Source organism: Acipenser ruthenus, chromosome 20 (assembly GCF_902713425.1).
Source record: "Acipenser ruthenus chromosome 20, fAciRut3.2 maternal haplotype, whole genome shotgun sequence".
Lineage (NCBI taxonomy): Eukaryota > Metazoa > Chordata > Actinopteri > Acipenseriformes > Acipenseridae > Acipenser > Acipenser ruthenus.
Genome location: NC_081208.1, coordinates 8,291,160 through 8,314,389, shown reverse-complemented (window position 1 = coordinate 8,314,389; position 23,230 = coordinate 8,291,160). Strand labels below are relative to the sequence as shown.

Genomic DNA, 23,230 nt, shown 5'->3' with positions numbered 1-23,230 from the left:
TATCAACTTACTTCATCACCCAGGTGAATGTATGAGTCTGTGGTTTGCAAATGGTTCTTCGCAGATATATGTCTGACACTTCAATCATATTAAGGGGTTAAATCCTGTGAATATTTTGTTGAAACACAAACATGCAAAGATTCGTTGAAAAAGGGAGTTTTGAAAGAAACGTGAGATCAGGTTCGACACAGCTATGGTTTTGATGGGCTTCTGCGGGTTACACTGCTCAGTAGAATTGATACAACAACTGTGCGTGAGGGATCCACACTGCTGTTGGTCCCTGGGTCCCTACTGAAGCTACAGCAGGAGACACCCTCCCACTATACTGCATATGGAGAAGGTCTTCAATGTGAGCCAATGGAGAAAATATCAGGGACTTCTGTAAATTGTTATCATGATGACAAAAAAAAGCCACTCACTCCCCAGCTCATAACACTCCTGAACCTCTGAGAACCAGCCGACGAAATTCAAATATGAACGACTGCAGCTGGCGGGCAAAATCTGAAAAAACAAAATACCCCAAAGAGAACAAACTCCATCCAAGATGAAGAGGAAGAATGACTATTGAGTATCAGAGGGTTACAGTAGTTTAGAAATGTACTGTTGAAAAGAAAGTGCTCTTTAAATCTGCATGTGTACATCAAAGCAGTGAGGAGCTGACCCCCAGTCAAATATACCAAACGCTTGCATTTTTGTTGCGTTTCTGTGCTCGATTAGGTATGAAGCTGTCAGCGTATCAGCCTGTGTTGTGACAGCACTGCTGAGAAACTGAACCACTTTTCCAGGTGGCTAACGAAAAAATAAAAGAATCTCAGCAATTTCTCAGCTTGCCATAATTAATAGCTTTCAGCAGCTATTTAGCACAAGTGCCTGCTGACAGACGCTACTCGAGAGAAAAGAATGTGTCGAATCCCAGCTCCACAGCTCAGTGCACTGAGGAAGCCAAACACACAGAGCATGTCATTATCAGGGCAGGGAGTGAGCCTCTGTCCACGGAGATGAGCAGAGTTCACTGTACATTGGGCAGTGCTAACCCACTTTAAATAGAACATAGGATTTATGGTTGATAGGCATTTACCTTGATTACACCAAAACTATAACCATAGCCAAGCCCATGTTGTGCTATCAGGGCTATTAAAATGGTAACAAAATAATGCCACACGTTAGGTGTTTTGCACTTTTAATATCAGGACGGTCAGAAAAGCAGCTCTCTGACCATACGAAGCTGGTGCAGTTACCCTGTATCAGCGCTGAAGTTCAGCATGTTAAACAGACAGATCCATGTTACACCAAAAACCTGTTTTTATTTCTGTAAATGTATCTACCGAATGTAAAGTCATAGATTTTCTTTGTGTGAATCAGTATTTTCACAGACTCGAGAGGGCTATATTTATATAGCTTTTGTAAAAAACTAACTAAAAACCTAGAATAAAGGGCCTTGAATATGGTGCACTCTGTCATACTATGCAGGAGACCCTGATACTGATGTGTTACAGCCATCTGAAATGTTTTTGTATCAGATATTCGTAGTTGATGGTACTGTAAGATTCAAGCTCATTTTCCAGTAAGTCCACTAGTGGAGTGGAAATCAGCTTGTATCGTACAATATTCTATAGAAACTGCACTTTTTTCACATAGGTAAACTAAGGGTTTAAATATATAGAAATAATTCTGCCTGTATAAAACAGAAACCAGCGAGGACTTCTATGATGTGACACAACACGAAAACCTGACATGATTCTTGAATAATTATGCTCTTTAATCTTCATTAGAAATAGCTGATCTGCCTTCAGAAAACCGGCTTCCTTTACAGACACCAAAAACAGTGTCAGAACGCCACGGTGGTGTTAAATATCCTGTAACCACAACTGTTTATACAGTGATACACTGGCTATAGGGGTATCCCACAGGTCTGTGCTTCAAAACAATATACTGCATAAACACACCTTACTGAAATAAATGCCCTCAGGAAAGAATCATTTATATAAAAAAAAATACTAAACAAACTATTTGCTGTCCTTATGAGGAGCAGCATGTTAAAACTAGTCAGTTGAAACTATTTAGCTCCCTCTGGTCTTGCAAGGCGCTCTTATAGCTTGGCACACTGCAAGGCTCTCTTATAGCAGCACACTGTGTGAGGCTCTCTTATAGCTTGGCACACTGCAAGGCTCTCTTATAGCAGCACACTGTGCGAGGCTCTCTTATAGCAGCACACTGTGTGAGGCGCTCTTATAGCAGCACACTGTGCGAGGCTCTCTTATAGCAGCACACTGTGCGAGGCTCTTTTATAGCAGCACACTGTGCAAGGCTCTCTTATAGCAGCACGCTGTGCAAGGCTCTCTTATAGCTTGACACACTGTGTAAGGCACTCTTATAGCAGCACACTGTGTGAGGCTCTCTTATAGCTTGGCACACTGTGTAAGGCTCTCTTATAGCAGCACACCGTGTGAGGCTCTCTTATAGCTCGGCACACTGTGTGAGGCTCTCTTATAGCTCGGCACACTGTTTCAAGTGTGCAGTCCACCTGAGGTTTCTCTGGTATTTGGAGGTAAACAGTCTATTGTTCCCTCCTGGTTTTTCGCTCCACAACGTTCTTTCAAAATAGTCTTCATGCAAGTGTCAGACTGTATTAACTCAACCTACAGGCACACCTTGGTAGCCTTCAAATACACTAATGTCATGATACGTGCGATATGCAGGTCTCCATACAATGTGCATCATGATACATGTCAGGGTCCTTATGGCCTACTTGTAAGATCAGATGATAATTTTGTTAAAATACAAAATGAAATGGGTTATCGAGTATGTATTCATACCAACTATAAAAAAAACTCATTCTTCATTCAGGATCCACAATGAGCTCTGCTGTGCTTTTGGTCTTGAGTTACGATACAAACGACGAGCGATACGACACGGTATATCATGTAAAGAAAGTGCCCAATGAATTATTACTCTGAGTGCATGGCCCAACTAGAAGGTGTTACTCTTACCAGCAGTGCTTTAACCATTTCTAAGATGCATGTGCTGCAATGGATTCCCACTGAGCTCAAGGATTCATCTTTCATCCAGCACTCTGTCAACAGCAGACACATGTGGAGACCCCTTACTAATACAGTGCACATGCATCTATGTGAACCAATTCTGAATCCCCACATTGCTAACGAAAGCATGCTAATGCAAATGGGTCTACCAGTTTACTCAAGGTCAGGGCATCAAAGAGAGTCAGTTTTTAAGTACTCTATTGAAATGCATTTCAAGTTCCTGTCTGTTATGAATGACCCTCCTTAACGGGGAAACGTAGCGAGTCAATACTCCACTTGACACGCATTGCCAGTATGCTGTAGGAACAATCGAGCAGTTTGCAATCCGAAATACTGTTTAAGCAGAAAGATTGAGGACTTGCTATGAACACCCACACCAGACACAAGGAAAGTGTAATTAATAGCAGTGGTTTATTGAATACAGAAATATGAAAGAACAGGAAAATCTTTGCATGCCTAGTCTTCTTTAAACATGGTTTACATCTTAATAAGTCATTTGTTCTCCTTCTGTTAGATACTTCAGTCTATATTTTGCCCTATGGGGAAATTCCAGGCAGTTTTCCTTAGCCAAAGGAAATGTTTTACACAGGCAATTTGCCCAAAGTGGAATATTTTTTATCAAACATTTTTGGTTGAAAATCCAGGTCAATAGTGCCATCTGCTGGGCAAAGCAACACATTACAGCCGAAAATGATCTGCCTCCTCCTAGTTTTCCATAACACAGGTGGTAGAGCATTCAGCTATAATTTAAGACCCTAAATTATGGAAAGATCCCACAGTTGCTGTCTTTACAACTAGATTCCAAACACATTTTTATAATCTAGCTTCTGTATCTTAAAATGTTTTCCTGTGTTGCTTGTTTTACTGCTGTATTGTTTTGTTTTTATTCTGTTCATTTTTACTGCTTATTGTTATTGTTTGTAATATTTTTTAATGTTCGTCTCCTTAAGCGCTTTGCGGCGATCTATCGTGAAAGGCGCTATATAAAAATAAAGATTGATTGATTGATATACTTTTAAAAATGTGACATTTCGAAATCTAACATGAAATACTGTACTACTGTGGCTTCTGGTAGACTTTTGCTATATCGTGTAGTTTCTTTGATTATATGGTGTTAAATAAAAGATCTAAATTATGTTCATATTGTTTTTTGTATTTTATTTTATTTTATTTTATTTTATTTTATTTTATTTTAATTATTTCTCAACCCTACAATCCGCGATGCAAAACTTTTGGCCATAGTTAATCCCTTCTTTACTGAACTGATATGTCTTTTGTGCACATTTCAAACTGGCGGATCATGCTTTTAAGACGCAGACGCTGCTGCTGTAGATGCACAGAAACGTTTAATGGCGTGATATGATAATGGGCCATTAGTTAAAGGATATTAGTTAAATCATATTAACTGAAATTGTGCATGATTTAAAAATGTATTTTAAATGTAGGGCCTGTATTATATATTGTGTGAGGCTTTATTCTCATGGATTTGACTGCCCGAATGTGACGGACATAAGAAATGTACGGAATAAAGTTTTCAGATGTACTTGTCATTTCAAAGGAATAAAGCAAAAAATTAAGCAGTAAATTCATGACGAGCAAGCATACTAAGCTAGTCTTACCCTTCACAGTACTAAGTTAATCCACTTCAACAGGATCATCACAAATCTGTTTTGGTATGCTGCTGCAATCGGGATCTTGTCTGATTTAGTACCAGAGAATCCACCAGTGATGATTAATTTCTGGTACGCTGCAATCGGGATTTGAAGGTGTACTAAACCTGCTTAATCCACTAGTTAGACACAGCAAGTGGAATAAATTTGGCACGCTGCAAAAAACCGATTAAAACGAGCTAAATTGGTATAAACCGCATTGTTATCTGCAAGCGCAAATGGAAGAACTATTGGCGTTCCTGATGATGTCATACAGACTTCAGCATTTGACATTCTTGTTCTTGTTGTATGCATTTGTATCTTGTTATAAGCATTTATAATAAAAATAAATAAATAAATAAATAAATAAATAAATAAATAAATAAAAACACCGTCTTAGTTCTAATAGATATTCCCTTCTGATTTTAGTTGCTTGTTGCACGGGGAACCATTAGAAAGCCGCACCAGGAAACAGGCGAAGACGAGGCCAAATAGAAAACAGCTGTGTGTGAAGCGGAATGTTTTTATGTTGAATACCGTTGCATGTACCAGATTGTAAGTGTTCTTTGAGAAGTACTAATGTCAATGATGTCCATTTACTTATGAAAAAGTATTTATTAAATGTTTTACGTACCATTGTAACCTTATAAATGCGTAATTGCGTGTTTCAAAACGTCAGTTTAACTGGCTGAGTGGAATGACAGACTAGTCGTGGTACCGGCAGTGTGGTCATTTCATTCCTAATCTGTTTGCTGTAAATAGCAAATCTAGACGCACAGGCACCCGTTTCGTAAATTTGAAGACAACATTGTGGGCCCATGAAAAGCGGCAGTTGTGTTGTTTGAAACGACTTGCATTACAAATACAAACGGTAAGGTCTGTATATATAATGTTCTTTCTTGTGAACGAAGGTCTACATGTTGTAAAGCATTGTTCAAACTATACTGTACGTGTGACTAAAATTTTTCGAAGAATGTTGCATGTAAACTTACAAGAGATTCAATTTTTCAGAGGTCATGCAGAGTGCACTTTCAGAGAGTCGTCGTCATGGAGCCAGCGTGCCGCAAAGACAAGCAGAAGCAGAAGGAGACCCCGAACAGAGGGGATAACGGCAAGGCCAAGCAGAGATCTGCGCAGCAGGAACTGAAGCAGAGACAGAGGGCAGAGGTAGAACCTTTCATGTACCGTATTGATAATATTTCATGTTTTAGTGCTGCACAGATCAGTGGCGCTCTCCACAGGAATCCAGCACTGGCAGCAGCAGCTTGGGTTTGTGGTGATTGCTGCTTTTCAGACTGTGGAGAACAGCAATCCACACAAATCCAAGCAGTTGTTACTACAGTGTTTCATTTTGAATGGTAAATGTGCCCAATCAACACCAGTGGCCCTCCTGATTGTCAGCATCTGATTTCTGTGGAGCGCTCAATCCAAATAATCGGTTTGTGCGGCTCTATTAAGCAATAGTAACCGTCAATGAAGGCTCTACTCAGTCTACTTCACGACTGGAGTTATGCCTACCGAGCTGAAGGCTAGAAGACGGTTGTTGGCGTTATTTTTGAAAAACAAAACTTTTAAAACCTAGACTCGGCTTGAACTTGTAAAGATTTGTCGGGTACGTTTCCACTAAAGTTTTAGGAACATATTCCTGAAGATGGTCATAAAGGGTCACATACATAATGAGATGAAAATAAAAATGCCAAAAATAACTTTTATTAAACAAATAACTTTTTATTGAGTTACTTAGTTTGTCTGGAGAGTGCCAGATCAGAATGGAGCAATATTACTGAATTATCTCTCTCTCGGTTTGTTGAGAAATACTGTCTGAGCTGCAGTCAAGCTAACAGGCTGTGATTGGCTAACTCTTCAGTTGCGGGTACAGGATTGGTTGCTTTCATCGGTGCAAAGTATTGATTGGCTGGTTTTGGTGGATAATAAAATAAATTTGGACCAAATAAATTTGTGTCTGTTTAGTATTTGCTGCCCAATAGAATTTAACTAATACAGCAAGTCAAAATGAAGAACCCGGCACTTGCACGGATTGATTTTAAGTTTGATTCACAGTTGATGCTGTGATGTTCCAGCGGCTTCTACTGTCTGATAGTAGCCCACTAAAGATGGAAGCTGATGGTACTGAATCTTTTTATTTTTTTATTGGCGATATACTGCAGGTATATCGTCACAGATTTCTAATTTGTGACTCGCTATTTAAAGGCATTTCCCTGATTCTACAAACAAACTTCATGTTCTATAATAGCACCTTTACATTAAAAACATATTTAATACAATCTGAGTTGTTTCATTTTAGTATGTTTTAAATCGTTATCCAAAAACTTCAAATTTCTTTACCTATTGGGTCGTTTTAGCTTAAGTGAACCAAACTGCTGGTTTAGGACAGAATACCAAACAGTAGGCTTAATTCTTAAAACTTTTAATTACATGTCTTTGGATGCACAGAATAAAGCGCTGGAAACACTGGTATTTGCTTTCTATTTGGCAAAGTTATTATAAATAATACAAAGTAGTCTGAACTGTAAATGTTTATCACGTTACAATTTACTTCCCATCTTAGCATAATTGTGTTCCATAATGCCTAACAATGATAAACGTTATTTAAACCAACATAAAACTTATCCAAAGGGATTCTGTGTAACTTTCTCTCGCTTTGCACTTTCTGTAGACTTTTTCAAGTAAGAAATGTGTCCATTTCAAACATTGAAAACAAATTCAACCAGCTGCTGTTGCTGTTACTAAAATGTAGCTGCGCCTAAGAAATAAAACAAAAATGTCAAAGTATTGTGATTTATTTGTTTACTGGGGCATTTACACTTCAAAAAAAGAAATGCAGAAAGATTGTGCTTCACTGATTATTATTGAATTGTACGACAAGTTGAAAACAGCAAAGTTCATGAGCAGCACAGAGCGCTCTCCACAGGCAGAATCCCCAGACGCCTGCTTCACCCACTCTAATAATATATATCAGAGTGGAAATCCACTCAATCATGCATGCGTACAGGTGGAAAGTGCAGACGTGATGGATTCTGTGGGGTTGGTTTTTTTTTTTTTTTTTTTTCATCTGCGATTCACTTTGAATGCATTTTTATTTGTGCATTTCTGAGTCGCCCTGCGTACCCACTGTAACCCTTAGAACTCCCAAGGGTACGCAAACCCCCGGTTGAAAACCCGTGATCTAGACAAATAACGTTATCAATTTAAAGAATGTTTCAAGGACTTTCCAACAAAAATGAAATGGTGTAAAGGTATAAGTAAACCCCCACCCCATTGGTCCATCTGGAATGACTCTGTCATTTAGCCTAGCCTCACTGATCTCGCTGGGTAAACAAATCCCCATATCTGGAGAACCTAGCCCAGTTCTGAAGAAGCTTCACATGGACATGCTGTATCAGGCTTCCGAGGGGGGTGGAATCTTAAGTCATGGTAACTACTTTTTGTATGAGTTTTGGTCTGTGAACAGCTGCTTTATGTCTGTGTTGCTTGTGTGCCTGTGCCCTTCAGATTTACGCCTTGAACAAAGTGATGACCGAACTGGAGCAGCAGCAGTTTGAGGCGTTCTGTAAGCAGATGCAGTCACAGGGGGAGTGATGTGGAGCTCCAGGGCTTCAGAGGGGACCCTTCCAGGTAAGCTCTGCACAACCACCCCTTCTTCACAGAGAGAGACCAGGCAGCTAGAATGACAAGCAAAGCAGAGGACACAGTGCTGGAAACACACTGATTATCACCAACACGTTTCAACCAAGAACACCCCCCTCTAGAGTCACATCACCGCAGGACGTTTAGAACTTCCTGGGCTTTACCTGGAATTGTCAGGTTGATACTTTCATTCGCAGTGATAAGAATTGCTCGCATACTTGCTGCTTTAACGCTACAGTATTAGGGCATATTATTGTTGTTGGTAAAATGATTAGAGTAGGAATACTGCACTCGCATGAGAAACTGTGTAAAAACAAAATTCCAAATCTGTGTTTTCTGTGTTGGCATTGATCTGAAATATTAGTGGATGAAGTAGCATGCTATGATTGACTGCTACCATTAACATTGACTAAATGTTTTTTCTTTTGCATTTATTTTTGTACAGGTTAGTGTGTGTGTTTGTATCGGCTCTTTATAGTGCTTTCAGAGTAAACAAAAAAAAAAAAGCAGCAAGCCCCCACGAGGTAGAAACATGTGACAAAACCAAGTCGCACTAATGGCTAAACATATACAGTCAGCACTCGCATATCCGACCCTATAATATTTTGACTTCAGTGACAGATAAGAGTGTGAGTGTTTCATTTTGGCCCGTTCCAAACCTTGCCTTTTTCAGGAAACACAAAAAAGATACAATGTCAAAAATGCATAGTTAAAAGGACTGTTTTAAAATAAGTAGGCTTCCATTTAGGTGTACTGTAATTGGTTTTGTTGGTACAGTACTATATTTTCAACAGAAGTATTTAATTCAGAACGATAGGATTTTGAAAATATCACTTGCCAAAAGATGACTGGACACGTGGACTGTAATACAGTACATACTTTTAAATTTGCTACGTATTGTAGCAGTATGTAAAATTCCCCATTAATGACCTAAAAGCAAAGTGAAATAAAAATGTTACCCATGCACAGAACTGCTTAAAAAGTGAAAGGCAATGCAATTTAACAAAAGATTAAAACAGTATCCAAAGTCAGTATTCAAAATTGCAGAATGTAGTGCTCGATAAGGCCCTAATGTCACAATTTACTTGCAAATGAAAATGCACAAAAACAAGTAAAGATCACAGATTTAATTTAAAAAAAATACATCATAGTATCTAAAACTGTTTAATGATGAACTGTTTTACATTACGGAAGCTGGTTCGCTTTGTTGTCGCTGCGCTGTGTAACTGCACAGTATAAAAACACTGATTTGCGCATGCAAGGAAAAAAACAACAAAATAAAGTGGGCTGTGACGAATAATCAACTACATTGTAACATTGAAGTGATGGGCTTTGTATCAGAAAACTGGAGTCGGAAATCACGTGTGACGGGTAAGTGCTATAATTTGTTACATATATATAATGGGGATTGAGTTTATTCTTAATACAAGGACAGTAAAACGTGCCTGACGTGTATCTGAGTGTCGTATATCCGAGTGCTGACTGTATTTAGATTAAAGAAATTAAACATCAGGTATTTACTTTAGCCCCAACTTCCATTATTGTGGTAATCGAGGGGATTGAGGGACATGCCTTTGCAATTTTAGAATAGTTGATCTACACTGTATGAGAGTCCAACAAACTTGTGTGTCTTTACAGTACCTGGATGGAAACAGAAGATGCTATTTTGAAGCAAGTTCGAAGTTTGCCCTGAAAAGTTAAAAAAAAAAAAAAAAAAGACTATTATAAGCTTTCAAACTGGTGTCAAAGTCCCAGTTCAAATCGTGTTAGCTCTGCTCTGCTGCCCATGGATATCAGCAAGTTAGCTGCTTCTTGCTAGATTTATAATGTGTGTTTTGTTTTGCATTCAGAAATGGGGTCAGCTTGGCATTGTTAGGCCCATAGGGTGAGTTGCAACATTCCACTTGAACTGGTTAAACTGAGGTGTAGCCTGAAAATAAGCATGTGGGCACAACATCTACATATCAATTGAGATAATCGGAGTCAGAGATTCAGCTTCAGCGTACCAGCAGTGGCTCCATTTAGTCTCATTTCAAGTTTTAACATAGACCATGCCTTGTGAGGTTTTACTGTGCTTTGCATTTCAAACGGTTTTCAAATATTTGAACGATATGAATGAGGTTTTAGTGGTTTTTTTTTTTTTTTTAATGTAATTTAAGGCTAACATTTAAAACTGTGGCGTTAGTTACAAGTGAACTTTGATTTTGTGGTTTGCATTGCCCTTTTAAATGCTATTCAAGTGGATCTTGGTGCACTCCACAAGGAACATTGTTTTGCTCAATACTGAGGTTAATTGTTAGACAATTGTTATATATATATATATATATATATATATATATATATATATATATATATAATAAATTTAAAAAAGCATGATATCTAAAAGGTTTTAAATGTTTTATATATTAAAGTATACATAATTACAAATGCACACACTAAGGGAAATGTGTCAATTAGGTTTAAAATGGGTCTAAAGTAAGTGGGTCTTGCAAAACCAGTGAAATGGCCCAAGAGGTTGGGTTTAATTTAAACCAGTATTATGGTCTAACTGTATGATGAACCAGAACTCAGTTTAGTACCAAGGATGTGGAACGTTGAAACTGGCCCTTGACTTATTCATGTGGAAGTGTGCCTGTTAAAAATAGTTAGAAGATACTACCCCAGAGACTGATGGCATCATGCACTGGGCATGGAGAATATTCAGCCCTTTCCTGCCTCCATGCCAAGACTGGCAGTGATCAAGACCAATGGAGGGCCCAGCAAAACACACTAAAGCAGTCCGCAGCATGATTCAATCAACATGGCTGTGCCTTTAAAACACAGTAGAACCTCAAAGCTATGAGCAGCACAAACCAGCCAACCACACCACCTGGCACTGGAAACCGGGCTCCGGGCTCCTGCACAGGGGGTGAAGATCAGACCTGGCATAACTATTAATACAGCACTCCTGCAGCAGAGGTGTTAGTTTCAGAGTGACTGGCATTTCAGTAATATGAACTCCCTCCATCCCTATGTGTTCACAACTTCGGGACCCTACAATGTTGTGAGAGATGTCTTTTGATCAAAAGTCTGAATATGTAGCCAGTGTAAAACAAGTATAACAAGCTACGGAAATATCCTAGTGCTTGTAAGCCCTCAGTGGGTGAACATTGTGTTGCATTCTTGTTGCAGTACTGATTTCATGCTTTTTGTATTTATTTTGATTAACCTGTTTTAATAAATTAACTTTATTGAAATGTTTTAGTTCCTAATAAACCTGGTTGTTTTTTCAAACATAAAATGAGTTTATGTTTTTTTAAATCTACCACGACATCACTTTTTCACACTGTATTTGCCATAAACCATTTCAGATTACAGATTTTTATAGTTATGGCAAAATGTAACAATGCCCTCATTGGCTTCTTACCTTCTGTAGTGGGATGGTATGTGACTTTTTCATCACTAAAAGATAAAACACCCCACTCCCCAAATACTGCTTTAAAATTAAGTTCACGTCCGAATTCTAATTCTACAATTAATTCACTCTGTCCCTTTTGATTATGGAAAGTATGCAGTGGGGCATTTATTTAATATCAGTCATTATTTATATATATATATATATATATATATATATATATATATATATATATATATATATATATAATCCATCATAGGCATATTTTGATGCATAATTTATTTTCCAATGTTTAATACCACAAAAAGTTGATACCACTAACAATTAAAATAGTCCCTTCCCAAATATCATTAGGTCCTTTTAGATTCTACAGCCTTTTCAATAGTAATTTGACATTAATGTACATTCCTCTTGTAAGAATTGGCAGTCCAAATTAAATTATACTTTAATATTTTCCCATGCAAACTGCAGTAGTCTGTATTGACACCAGATGGAGCTCTAACTCAACAGTGTGTGTGTTTAATGTAATGATAAATCCTCCCAGTAGGTACAGTTTTACAGTAGTTTTTACATATTTAGGAAGGCTGTTACTCTATATACATGTTACATTAAATAGAGTAAAAGGTTATTTCTGCAACAAGAACATCATTTACAGGGTGTGTATAATGCATTGTCTTACATTTCACAGTTCTTTATAAATGTGGTTAAAATCAAGGCTCTGGTTTGAGTATGGAGTCATGAACTGGCAGGTTTAGCCATGGAGAGGTTTGGCTGTAGCACCACAGAAGGATCATTTTAACACCGGGTTCCCGTAGCTGTAGTCCAGCTTGGAGCACAGAAGAATCTTGTTAAGATTCACCTAGGAATCCTTACGTGAATGTGGGAGGCAATAGTTTTAAATGGTGAAATACCACTGTAAAGGAACATGTTCTAAATTCTCATGTGAAGAGTATTGCACTGTGTGGTAAAGAAGGTGAGTTTGACATACTTGTTTGTCAGAATTCCTTGAAAAGTAATAAGAACCAAGTTCCTACTGAAAGGTGTATTGTTCCAAAATGGATCATCGTTTTCACTCCTGCTTTGAGAAAGGTGTAAACAGGATGTGATGCATTGATTGAATTCAAAGCAATAGGGTCATTAGAACGTGTCTGATCCTTGAATTCCAGACTCTGACCTGGAATTCAAGGATCAAAGGTTACTACAGTCCTTGTATGTGACAGTCTACCTGTGTGACAGAACAGCTTCATTTTAGTTTACTGCAGACAGCAAGGTCATGCCTGGTTAACAGTATTGTTCTAATTGAAAAGATGAAATACAAGGACTGAAGGCACAGTCATCTGAGGTTGTTCCCGACCCACGTCTCAGCGGGCTGTTTTTAAAACATGGCTGCATTGCTTTCCCATATCAAGTGTCCCATGATAATTGCCTCCTGGGGCTGTAGAATCGATTCCTGTCTTTATTTCACCACAGTGAGCTACCAAGTCCTCTGAAATTCCCATCTGAGAAAGCCCTGTTGTGTTGTACAGTACGGACACACTGATCAAAAGTTTGCAAGTCACAAGCTCAAGTCTATGCTTAATATCTTACTGAAATGTGACAGTGACTGTATTGCATTCCCCCATAGTGTACCCCTCTGTATGTCATTCGAAACCACACCCTGTTGGTGTCCATTTTGTTTATAGCCCATATAGATTCTGCTCTAAGGATAGGAGTGCAGAGAAAGAAAAAAACATTTAAACAAAGGAAAAAGGGGATCTCCATTGTGTCCAAATGATGTTTTTATAACACTGACAGAAAAATATACAAGAAACTCAAACTATACGAAGCTAAAAGGTAACAGATAATATTTTTTGAAACCATACACGTCACTGTACATTTAAAGAGGCAGGACTTCATTTAGCAGTTTTTTGGAAAACGAGAATATTATTCACACACAATGTCAACCCTTATGTCAAAACCAAAAACTTCAGCCATGAATGTAGCTATTTAAGATGAAGGACCCAGCTTTCTAATTATGCAGCAGACCATCCTTATAATTCTGTGCATGCATGATTCGGACGCCATCTGTACAAGCAAAACGCCGGGGGCAAATATGTGCTAAAGTTAACAAAATGCACATCTTTGAAGGTCTAGCTCCTAAAGCAGTTCTTTCCGTTTGTTCCCTTTGAGTTACATTAGTTTTGAATTTATGTGGAGAGGTTCTGTATTTGCCGAGAGGATAAATATTTTGCGGGCATGGCACAGAATAACTAGACATGGCCGTTCACTCTCCTGCATATCATGGTGATAAAGACTTGCACATAGTTTTGTAAAGCAAGGCCTACTGGCAGTATGGCCAACAATACGAGCAACACTTCAAATGAAACCTCTCCACTCAATTCACCCAAGACAGTGTTAAAAACAGTCAAAGTATAACCAAGTAATAACCAAAAGAGACATTTTTAAATAAAGGACCTATGAAGGAACAAAAGCAAAGTGACATTTTCTGAAAGGAATACAATCATTTAAAGTATATAAAAGTACAGTATGAAACTAGAAAGAAATTGTTCAGAACAATATTTTCAGACAGGTCAACTCTTGTGATTTAAAACAACATTTTTAATTGGGAATAAAAACCGTTGACATGAGCCTTTATCACAGCACTTTGATTCGGGGTCCAGTTCAACTGCCACCCTGCCTGCTGAGGACAAACACGAGGGGGAGGTCGGGCAGGACGAGGTGAACTCAGAGCACGGCACAAACTAAAGAGAGGTAGGTTTACATTCTTACTACAGTGAGCTGCCACTGACTGAAGGTCGAGATACCTGCTTAGTCCCATGTCTGCTTGACGTTTGGTGATGGTTGAAAATGTTTTCCTGTCAATAGATTTATGATATTTCAGGTGTGTTTAGAGTTTCCTGCCTGAAACATTGCACATCATTACACAACCTGCTTCAAACAACAACTACATTGTTTCTTTCTAGTTTTACACCATTAAAGCTGTTTCATTCATTTCAGAAAACTTGCTGTAGCCCTCTGCTCTTGTTAGGTAAAACAGCCTGAAATGTTCCGTGGCAGATTGCTGTTTCTCGTGGCCCTTTCTCTTAGGCGCAATCTGCAGGCTGGCTAGATGGCTTCCCAAACAGGAGGCCTTTTTCATTACAAAAAGAAATGAAAGTTGCAATCTCCCACAATGTTATCATTTACAATATTGAAATTAAATATTACAGCAGGGTTTCTGTTTACTATACTGTAGTCCTTCCACATCATAGTATCAAAGTTCCCCAAAGGTACCGTAGTTTCAGCTGTAAAGATGCAAGCTTCCCCCTGCCGTTTTACGATAGGCCTGTAGTAATTAGGAACATTGTGAACTCAGGTAGATTTCGAGCCCTGGTTTTACTATTGCAGTCTTGAAAGAGTTAAGAACAGTACCTGATAAAAGGGAGCTATTGACAATATTAAAAAGTGGAGTGGGGATAGGATCTAATGCACATGCAGTGGATTTCATCTTAACTATTAGCCACACCCATTTGACTAATGGAAGAAAAATGCTCAGGAATGTGGATTGATGTCGTGACGCATCTAAATTTGGTACGCTGTTGAATATCTGATTCCTAATGTCAGTAACTTTTTTGTTAAAGTGATTCATGAAGTCATTACAACTTACTGATGGTAGAGTGTTTGTTTGGATAGACTCTGGAGGAGGATCAGTTAACTGAGCTATAGACTGAAATGGAAATTTTGGATTATTGTTATTTGTTTCAATGAGGTTTGAATAATATGCTGATCTTGCTGAGGATAGTGCAGCCCTATATTTCAAAATAGTATCTTTCCAAATTAAATAAAAGGACCTGAAGTCTAGCATCCATCTCCGTTCTAGTTTATAACACGTTTGTTCATACGTGTTGTGTCATTAAACCATGGGGAGAGTCTTTTTGCAACAACTTTCTTAATTTTATAAGGTGCAATAGTATCTAAGGTGTTTGTTAGAATATCGTTTTAATTTTCCACCAGCTCTTCAACCGATCCTGACTGAGTAAAAGATGAAGCGGACAATGCTGCCAAGAACTTGTCAGTGGTTGATGCTGGTTCAAGAAAGGCACTTCAAAGAATACTTCTTCATTGGACCACAAGAAGCAGCGCGTGTCCACACGTGGACATATCAGAGTGATTATCAACAGTACAAACACAGAGAACCCTTATTATTCAAAATCAAGAAAGCCTTCAAATACAACCAAAAGCGTACATGTGCATATTATGCACACGGAAAGCTAGTTTACCCCACGTTAGTCAAAATTGTTCCCTGAACTGTGTGTTTGAACTTCCTTTCAGTGGTGAGAGTGGGTTGTTGATGTTTAGAATAATCTTCTGCACCTGAGAAGCTTGGATCTGATACTTGAGTTCAAACACATTTAATAATTCAAGAGCTACTGTGAAACACTCAATGTGCACCCCCCCTCCCCCCTCTCACTGGAGTTTCTATCAAGCTCTTGTCAGACCTGCTGTTTTTGCAGATTATAAAGAGACAGCAATTTAATTTAAGGATGAGATACTACAAATATGTATTAGCTTTATTAACATTATCACTGCCCCCCCCCCCATTAAAGGAGTGCTAACCAAGGTTTAAAAGCAATTATCTTACCTCTTATTTAACATTATCACTGGTCCCACTGTTATTGTACTTAGAATCTTTGAAGAGTAAGTAGCGGGGTTCAGAAATATATAGCATTATACAGTCCCACGTGTTGCTACAATTGTTTAAATAACGTACCTGTAATTTTTATTTTCATTGTTATAATCCTGACAACTTGTTACACGTATAACTTTATTTCAAATCTCTTTTCAAAATGGCTGCCCTAGTGCACTGGGGTTTGAGATCTGTCCTCTAAATCACTGCAGGAAGAGCGATTAAAAAAAAAAAAAAAAAAACATAAGTGCTCTGGCTTTTAAGTTCCGTATCACACCGTGGATCATTATTGCTGTTTTACCTGTTTGACAATGTGGGCAACTATCAGTGCACTAGAGCAGACATTTTGAAAAGAGCTTTTAAATAGACTTAAAAGTGTAAAAAGTTGTCAAGATGTTTTCTGTTAATTCAATACAATGCTTTAGATAAACTGCTGCATTCTGGTTCCTTTGCTGTAGGTCATAGGGTCCAATTGCAGCTAAACCACTAGAGTGAGTGATCAGGTACCAGCAAACAGCAGCAACTTCATAGTGAGGTTTCACTTGTTTTGATATGGTGTGCGTAACAATTCAAAAATACACTGTTTTTTTCCCAAGCCCGTATCGCCTCATTGCTAGGCAGACAGGCTGACAAGCTGTGATCAAGGTCAGAGAGAAGCAGTGTGGAGTAGTGGTTAGGGCTCTGGACTCTTGACCGGAGGGTCGTGGGTTCAATCCCAAGTAGGGGACACTGCTGCTGTACCCTTGATCAAGGTACTTTACCTAGATTGCTCCAGTAAAAACTCAACTGTATAAATGGGTAATTGTATGTAAAAAATAGTGATATCTTGTAACAACTGTAAGTCGCCCTGGCTAAGAAATAAATAATAATACAGTGGCATCAGAAATACAGCAATGAGAAAGGTATTACAGTATTGCATTTCTACTGTTGTATACTTGTAACTTTTCAGTGTGCTCATGATTCTGTGCAATGCTGCTAACAGAATACCTGTATAGCAATAAAGAACAGCAGGAAACATCCATGCAAGTACTTGATAAATCTTGCTTTCTTAAAGCCCCATGCACACAGCCAATATACTGTAGAGTGGGGCTGCATGAATCATTTAATACATGCACCTTATTTTCTATAATCAGGGCTTCTGTTTTTGGGGTTTTATTCATTTCATTTTTCGAGTTTTAGGTAGATACCCCAAAATGTTTTTTTGTTTTTTTTCAGGGCTTTTTATATACTGTATGAAATTATTGTTTTTGGTTACTCTCCAAAATTCTTGGCTGTTGTTTGTGCCACAATATGTATCCACTTGCACACCCAACCTCAATGCCCACCTAATAAAACTACCACTCCCTTTTCACACTGGATATGTTGAGAACACCAAAGTCAATTAATATGTCCTCTAGATTTAAAGCCAGACCCCCCCCGCCCCTCCCCTCCCCTCCCAAATGCAAGGGGAATTGAACCTGCTGTACCTTGTGTAAATGTATTTCTCTGGTAAAGTAAGATGCAACCCCTCCAGCTGGCTCCCATTGCATGCGATCGTGTCCTGGTTCTCTGGCATCACAATTCAATCTGTGAGGAGCGCCTGCCCAGTCTCATACACACATCTCTCTTTGCAGCGGTGGTGTGTTGGACTGGCTCGTATTACAGAGTGCAATTCATTATCCGAACAACATTCAGCAGCACAAAACAAAGCACACTGCATTTCCAGCAGCTCTCCAGCTATTCATTAAGTGGTGAGATTCCTTTTAAAGAATCAGCCGCAGGCAAAAGGTGCTTGAAGCTGCTGGCTCTGAGCAGAGGGGAGGAAGCTGTGGGTTTCTCTTTTATGTAGCCGTATACAGAAGGGCATGTGTGTGGCATTGTACAGTGCGATGAACTGTACTGCGGCTGTGGGAAATGGATGGCAACCCACGCTTACTGCACATCTGAGTCCCAGGATCTTTCTGAAGTAAAAAACAGAATGTAGGGGAATAGCTTTACTGCAGTCTGGAGCATGGGGGTGTAAACCAAAGCTTTAAATCAATGTATTTTTTCTTAATAGCCATAGCAGTATTTTCCCTGCCCCTCACTTTACATAATGAACCCAGGAAAAAGCAAGAAGATGCTAGGAACAAAAAAGGAGCAAGGGATAACATGAATTTTCAAGGCAGTGTTTTGAACAGTGATTGAGAAATTAATTGGATGTTATGAATAAAGCCCTGAATGTATTAAATTAAATTTCAAGGAAGGCTGGTTTGCTGCATCTCCGATGTGAAGCAGGCTGTGAAACACAACCTGAGCCCTCAAGGTTAGTGCATCCCAACCAAACCATTTGACGATCTTTTTCATTTATCCAACCGTAGTGTGTTGTACATACTGTACATTTGCATAAATGAAATGTTCTGAAAGAAATTACAGTATTATTAATTTCTTAGCAGACACCCTTATCTAGGGCGACTTACAATTGTTAAAAGATATCACATTATTTTTACATACAATTACATTATTATTTACACATTATTTTTACATACAATTACCCATTTATACAGCTGGGTTTTTACTGGAGCAATCTAGGTAAAGTACCTCAAGGGTACAACAGCAATGTCCCCCACCTGGGATTGAACCCACGCCCCTCCGGTCAAGAGTCCAGAGCACTAACCACTACTCCACACTGCTGCACACTGTTTGCATAATAACTTTTACATTATTATGCAAACAATTCAAGCATATTATATAAAGTATGTTAGACTGCTTTTGTAACTTTACCAGATTGATCAGTGGCAGTCCACGCTTGTGATCTTGGTCCTAGCCCATTTTGGAAAGATTAGCTGCTAGGCGTTTCCTGTCAAATGGTACCAGTGCCCAAGGAGGTGCCGACATGGAGCTGGAAAATGGCTGTTTCTTTCCCAGTGGTGACAGGTGGTTTTTATGGCTGTAGTTAAAACTAAAGTACCTTTGATAATGTATACAAAGTTGAACACCAACAATGTCTGGTTTCTGAGAAAGCCATGCACAGAAACCTTAACTCTGGTAAACATTCCTCTTTACTATATATCCACTGCAGGACACTGCCACTGTCAGAGACCAAACCACCAGCCGAACTTTTACAGGACTCCACTCAAAATGGATCTTGTTGAATTCAGTTGCGCTTTAATAGTGTATCCAATACATTAAACATGCCTCTTTAAAATTCTCATTTATTTTTACATGACAATGTTTCCCCTCCACCCAGAAAGTCTGTAAAGCTACACAAGTGTAAGAGTAGAGTTGCTTTTACAGATTACTATGCCAGCAGCAGAGAGAAATGCTCCCCCTACTGTTTACAAACACTCATCACAATGAATTTACAGGAACATGTCAAGAGAGACCACAAAGAAACTCAAATGAGCATTCCCCTCCACCACCACCACAACCATGAAGTGCAGGATCCAGGTTTATTACATTACACCAAAAGAGAACCAGACCACTGATCCTTCAGAGGTTAAAACTCACTTTAAAACATGCAATGCCAGGCTGGCTTCCCAGAGTATGCTTTCATTACAGAATTACAATTCAGAATTCTGTTAACGCTGTCCCTTAACAGAAATCAATCAGCACTTTCTTGCTCCCAGCAAAGTGTTGCATTTAAAAAAAATCTGTACTGGCCCCTCCCCAAAAAGAATGTACTGTAGAGCACAGGGCAGGTCTGGAATGCATTCAGCACTCCCCAAATCTAACAGTGTAGCTTAAGGGACCGTCCATAGTTACCGTCATTTTCTAAAAGCATACAAAGCGTGCGCCGAGAGGGGAGCAGGGGGCAGTTTGTCCTTTTTGATAGATTTAAATATTCACAGGCCTTCCTGAAAAATAACTGAGATGTCATTTGGGTCACGGTTCATGATATTTTACTTTTGATTGAGAAAAAGGATCCTCTATGTCGGTGCACGAGAGAGTATGGAAGGCATGGGAGAGTCAGCAAGCTCCGGATATGTCTCATCTTTAAAACTTGAGTTTGAATGACAAATGGTAAACAGACAGTTCCGCACAATTAACGTGAAATACAATTCATTGCTAAATGGCGGAAAAATAGGTTTTTGTTTCTTAATGTATTCCCTCAGTGTGCAAATACATGCACAATTCGTTCAATTACATACATGTCTAAAATCTGTTTCTCAAACAGTACAGCGTACCATAAAAAAAGCTTCTTTTAAATGAATAAATACATAAATAAATGCAGCTAGACTGAAAAATCCTGCCTGCCTGTCACACAGTACTCCGCGGATTCACTGCGAAATCGGATTAGAAAAACAACCTATTTCTTGCAATACATTTGAAGTTGCTAAAATACAACCTCTTGAACTAACGACCTACAAGAATGCAATCCCATTTGACACAAATATACTTTTCAGTATAAACAGTAAACACTCCTATGTGCTGGGGGACTTGAAATGAAATATCATTTACCTTAATTACTTGAGCTGCCTCTCTCGGTTGATGGAAATCTATAACAAATATGCAAAGCCAAGTACTACCTGCTTTCTGTGCATGTACAGTGATAAATATAGAAAATCCATGAGCCAATTAAGTTTCTGCAATTCCTGTGTGTTTGTGTCCAATATAGGATACAGCAAACTAGTCTAGTGTCTATTTTCACTTTCAGTATGATGTCAGCATTTTTATCCACGCCTTTTGGGGGGGGGGGGGGGGGGGGGGGGGTGGTCTTGAAAAACAGCACGCTATGTACGCTTGCTGTAATTGATGATCATTTTGGACGACCCCTAAGGTCAGCCTCATCTTACCCATGCTGCTGTGTTGACTGTGGAGGGACCCACAGTCCCCTCCCTCTTCAATCCACTGATCCTCACAACACATTGTAGAACACGATGCTTTAGGAAGCCTCAGTAAACAAGACATCTGTGTGATAAATACTGAAGAGCTTGGAAAAGCCAGGCCACACTATCCAGCAACACAGGACAACTGCAGCAACTACAGAAGTAAAAAGAAGAGCAGCACTGGTATGTATCTTAATCTTGTAACCCGTAAAAACAGAGCCTGTGAATTATACATTTATTAGAATTGATCTCAAGTCTCTACACACTGCCCACCCCACCCCACATCCCGCCTATAGTCTGACGGTGTTGATGCGCAGGGGCTGGACGTTCTTGCCGTTGGCGTGGCTCTGCCCAGGACTGAAGTAAGGGTAGAGCTTGCCAATGAACTTCTCCCGGTAGGTGTAGAGCCAGGACATGTCGTCAGCGTTGTAGAAGACCAGCAGGCCCTTGGGGTGGTCCAGGTAGACGCCCACCTTCTCCAGCTTGGTCTTGACGTTGAGGCGGGTCCAGGGCTCCGTGCAGGCGCTGTACTGGTTCCCGTCGTGCATGACGATGCAGTAGAAGCCGCGGGCCGGCTGGATCTGGATGCTGCCCTTGTGGCTCACTGCCTCGTGGGCCAGGCCGATCATCCACTGCGTCTTCTCACACACCGTCACCTCCCAGTAGTGCACGCCCGAGTCGAAGCCCTGGGAGCCCAGCACGGACACCTCCACATCGAAGCGGCGCGGGGAGTCCTGCAGCGGCTGAGGGTGCAGGTTCCCGTACGCCACGATGGTGCAGTCGTCAGACAGGATGAGGCGCTGGTGAGCCGTGATGGGGTCCAGCGTCAGCCCAGCCGGCACTGGCAAGAGAACAGAGCGGGACGGTCAGGATTTGCACATCCTATCAAGTTAGGTTAAAATCTGAATTTTGGAGAAAATAAACAGAACGCTAGATACAAAAAAGTCAATTAAAACACCTTAAATCCATTCAAAATGATGAATGCATGAAATAGTGGTGTACGGCCTGTATTGAAGATCTTATTTTACTGAATGTTTTGGTGTAGGCCATTCCTGTACGGACTTCAGGATCATATAGAACTATGTGATCAATGCTCACATACTCTGTCAAATTGATTAAAAACAACAACAAAAAGAAAGAAATACACGTGTCAGCTTCACAAACACAGGGGTTGGAATTTTGTATTGCAATTTGTAACATTTTTGTGAGGCTGCCCTCCACTTGCCAGTTCTACAAACAGCATCCCTCAACAGGTTCTGTAATATATAAAGGCTGCATCCCCCTGTTGCATGTTCATTCTAGCAGATCTGAGATACTTTGACAGTTAAGCGCTGGGTTGGCACATGGTTCCGTATCTACGACAGCACAGATTACTCTTCAGAAACGGTGGTGGATTTTATGGGCCCATGGTGGACGGACGCCCTCTTTACAGGCTTGTGGCTGTCGGGTATATTTTTTTTGTGCAACACACTTTGATTTAAGAGAATTCTGTACTTCCATTACGTTGTGTCCTCACTGACTTTACCTTCCACTATTTTGCTGCATTCAAAAATAAAATGACACACTCATGTAAATTCATCACACTGCAGCTTCAGCGGATTCAATACATAAGCTCTGGCACCAATATTCATTAGAAATCTTGTGGAATTAAGACTATCCCCATGGCTATAGATTTTGCATACAAGAAGTTGCTATTATATTAGAAAAAATAGATTATATTCCCAGACGTACTAGGGGAAAATGTGCCTGCATGCGGAGTAAATCATTTAAAAATTGATAACTGCTCTGAAATTTATAACCCTATGAATCTCAGCAGTATTTCATAATAATTTTATCATTAACAACAATGTCAATTCCAGCAGCTTGTTTAAAATTTCAGCTAGAAATGGAACATTTCACAGAAGTGTGTGTCTGAATTTCATTGGCTTTGTTTTGTACCTCTACAAAAACTGGGATTTCTGCATTTTAACAGCTTGGACTCTGGTTTCTAGTCCTCTATTTATTTTCTCAGAATTTTTTGCTGGTTGTTTATAAGGGCTCTTGAA

General features: G+C 39.4%; 2 protein-coding genes across 4 annotated transcripts in view; one reads left to right on the top strand and one right to left on the bottom strand.

Moving 5' to 3' along the window:
* Positions 1–5,119: 5,119 nt before the first annotated feature.
* On the top strand, positions 5,120–10,680 carry LOC117425357 (small vasohibin-binding protein). Of its 3 annotated transcripts, XM_058993436.1 has the most exons (5): positions 5,120–5,245; positions 5,453–5,561; positions 5,702–5,857; positions 8,204–8,326; positions 9,977–10,680. In XM_058993436.1, the coding sequence occupies exons 1-4, from the start codon at positions 5,217–5,219 to the stop codon at positions 8,288–8,290; spliced, it is 381 nt and encodes a 126-aa protein (XP_058849419.1). In that variant the 5' UTR covers positions 5,120–5,216; the 3' UTR covers positions 8,291–8,326; positions 9,977–10,680. The 3 variants fall into 3 exon arrangements, with proteins under 3 accessions (XP_058849419.1, XP_033898114.3, XP_058849421.1); XM_034042223.3 differs by lacking the exon at positions 5,453–5,561; XM_058993438.1 differs by lacking the exon at positions 5,120–5,245 and having other exon boundaries at positions 5,257–5,561.
* Positions 10,681–19,502: 8,822 nt separating this feature from the next.
* LOC131696458 (E3 ubiquitin-protein ligase TRIM62-like) overlaps positions 19,503–23,230 on the bottom strand; it is a 40,028-nt gene continuing 36,300 nt past the window's right edge. Inside the window, exon 5 of the mRNA XM_058993435.1 lies at positions 19,503–22,026. Within this exon, the coding sequence (XP_058849418.1) occupies positions 21,476–22,026 (551 nt within the window). The 3' untranslated portion in view covers positions 19,503–21,475. The remainder of the gene's footprint in view (positions 22,027–23,230) is intronic.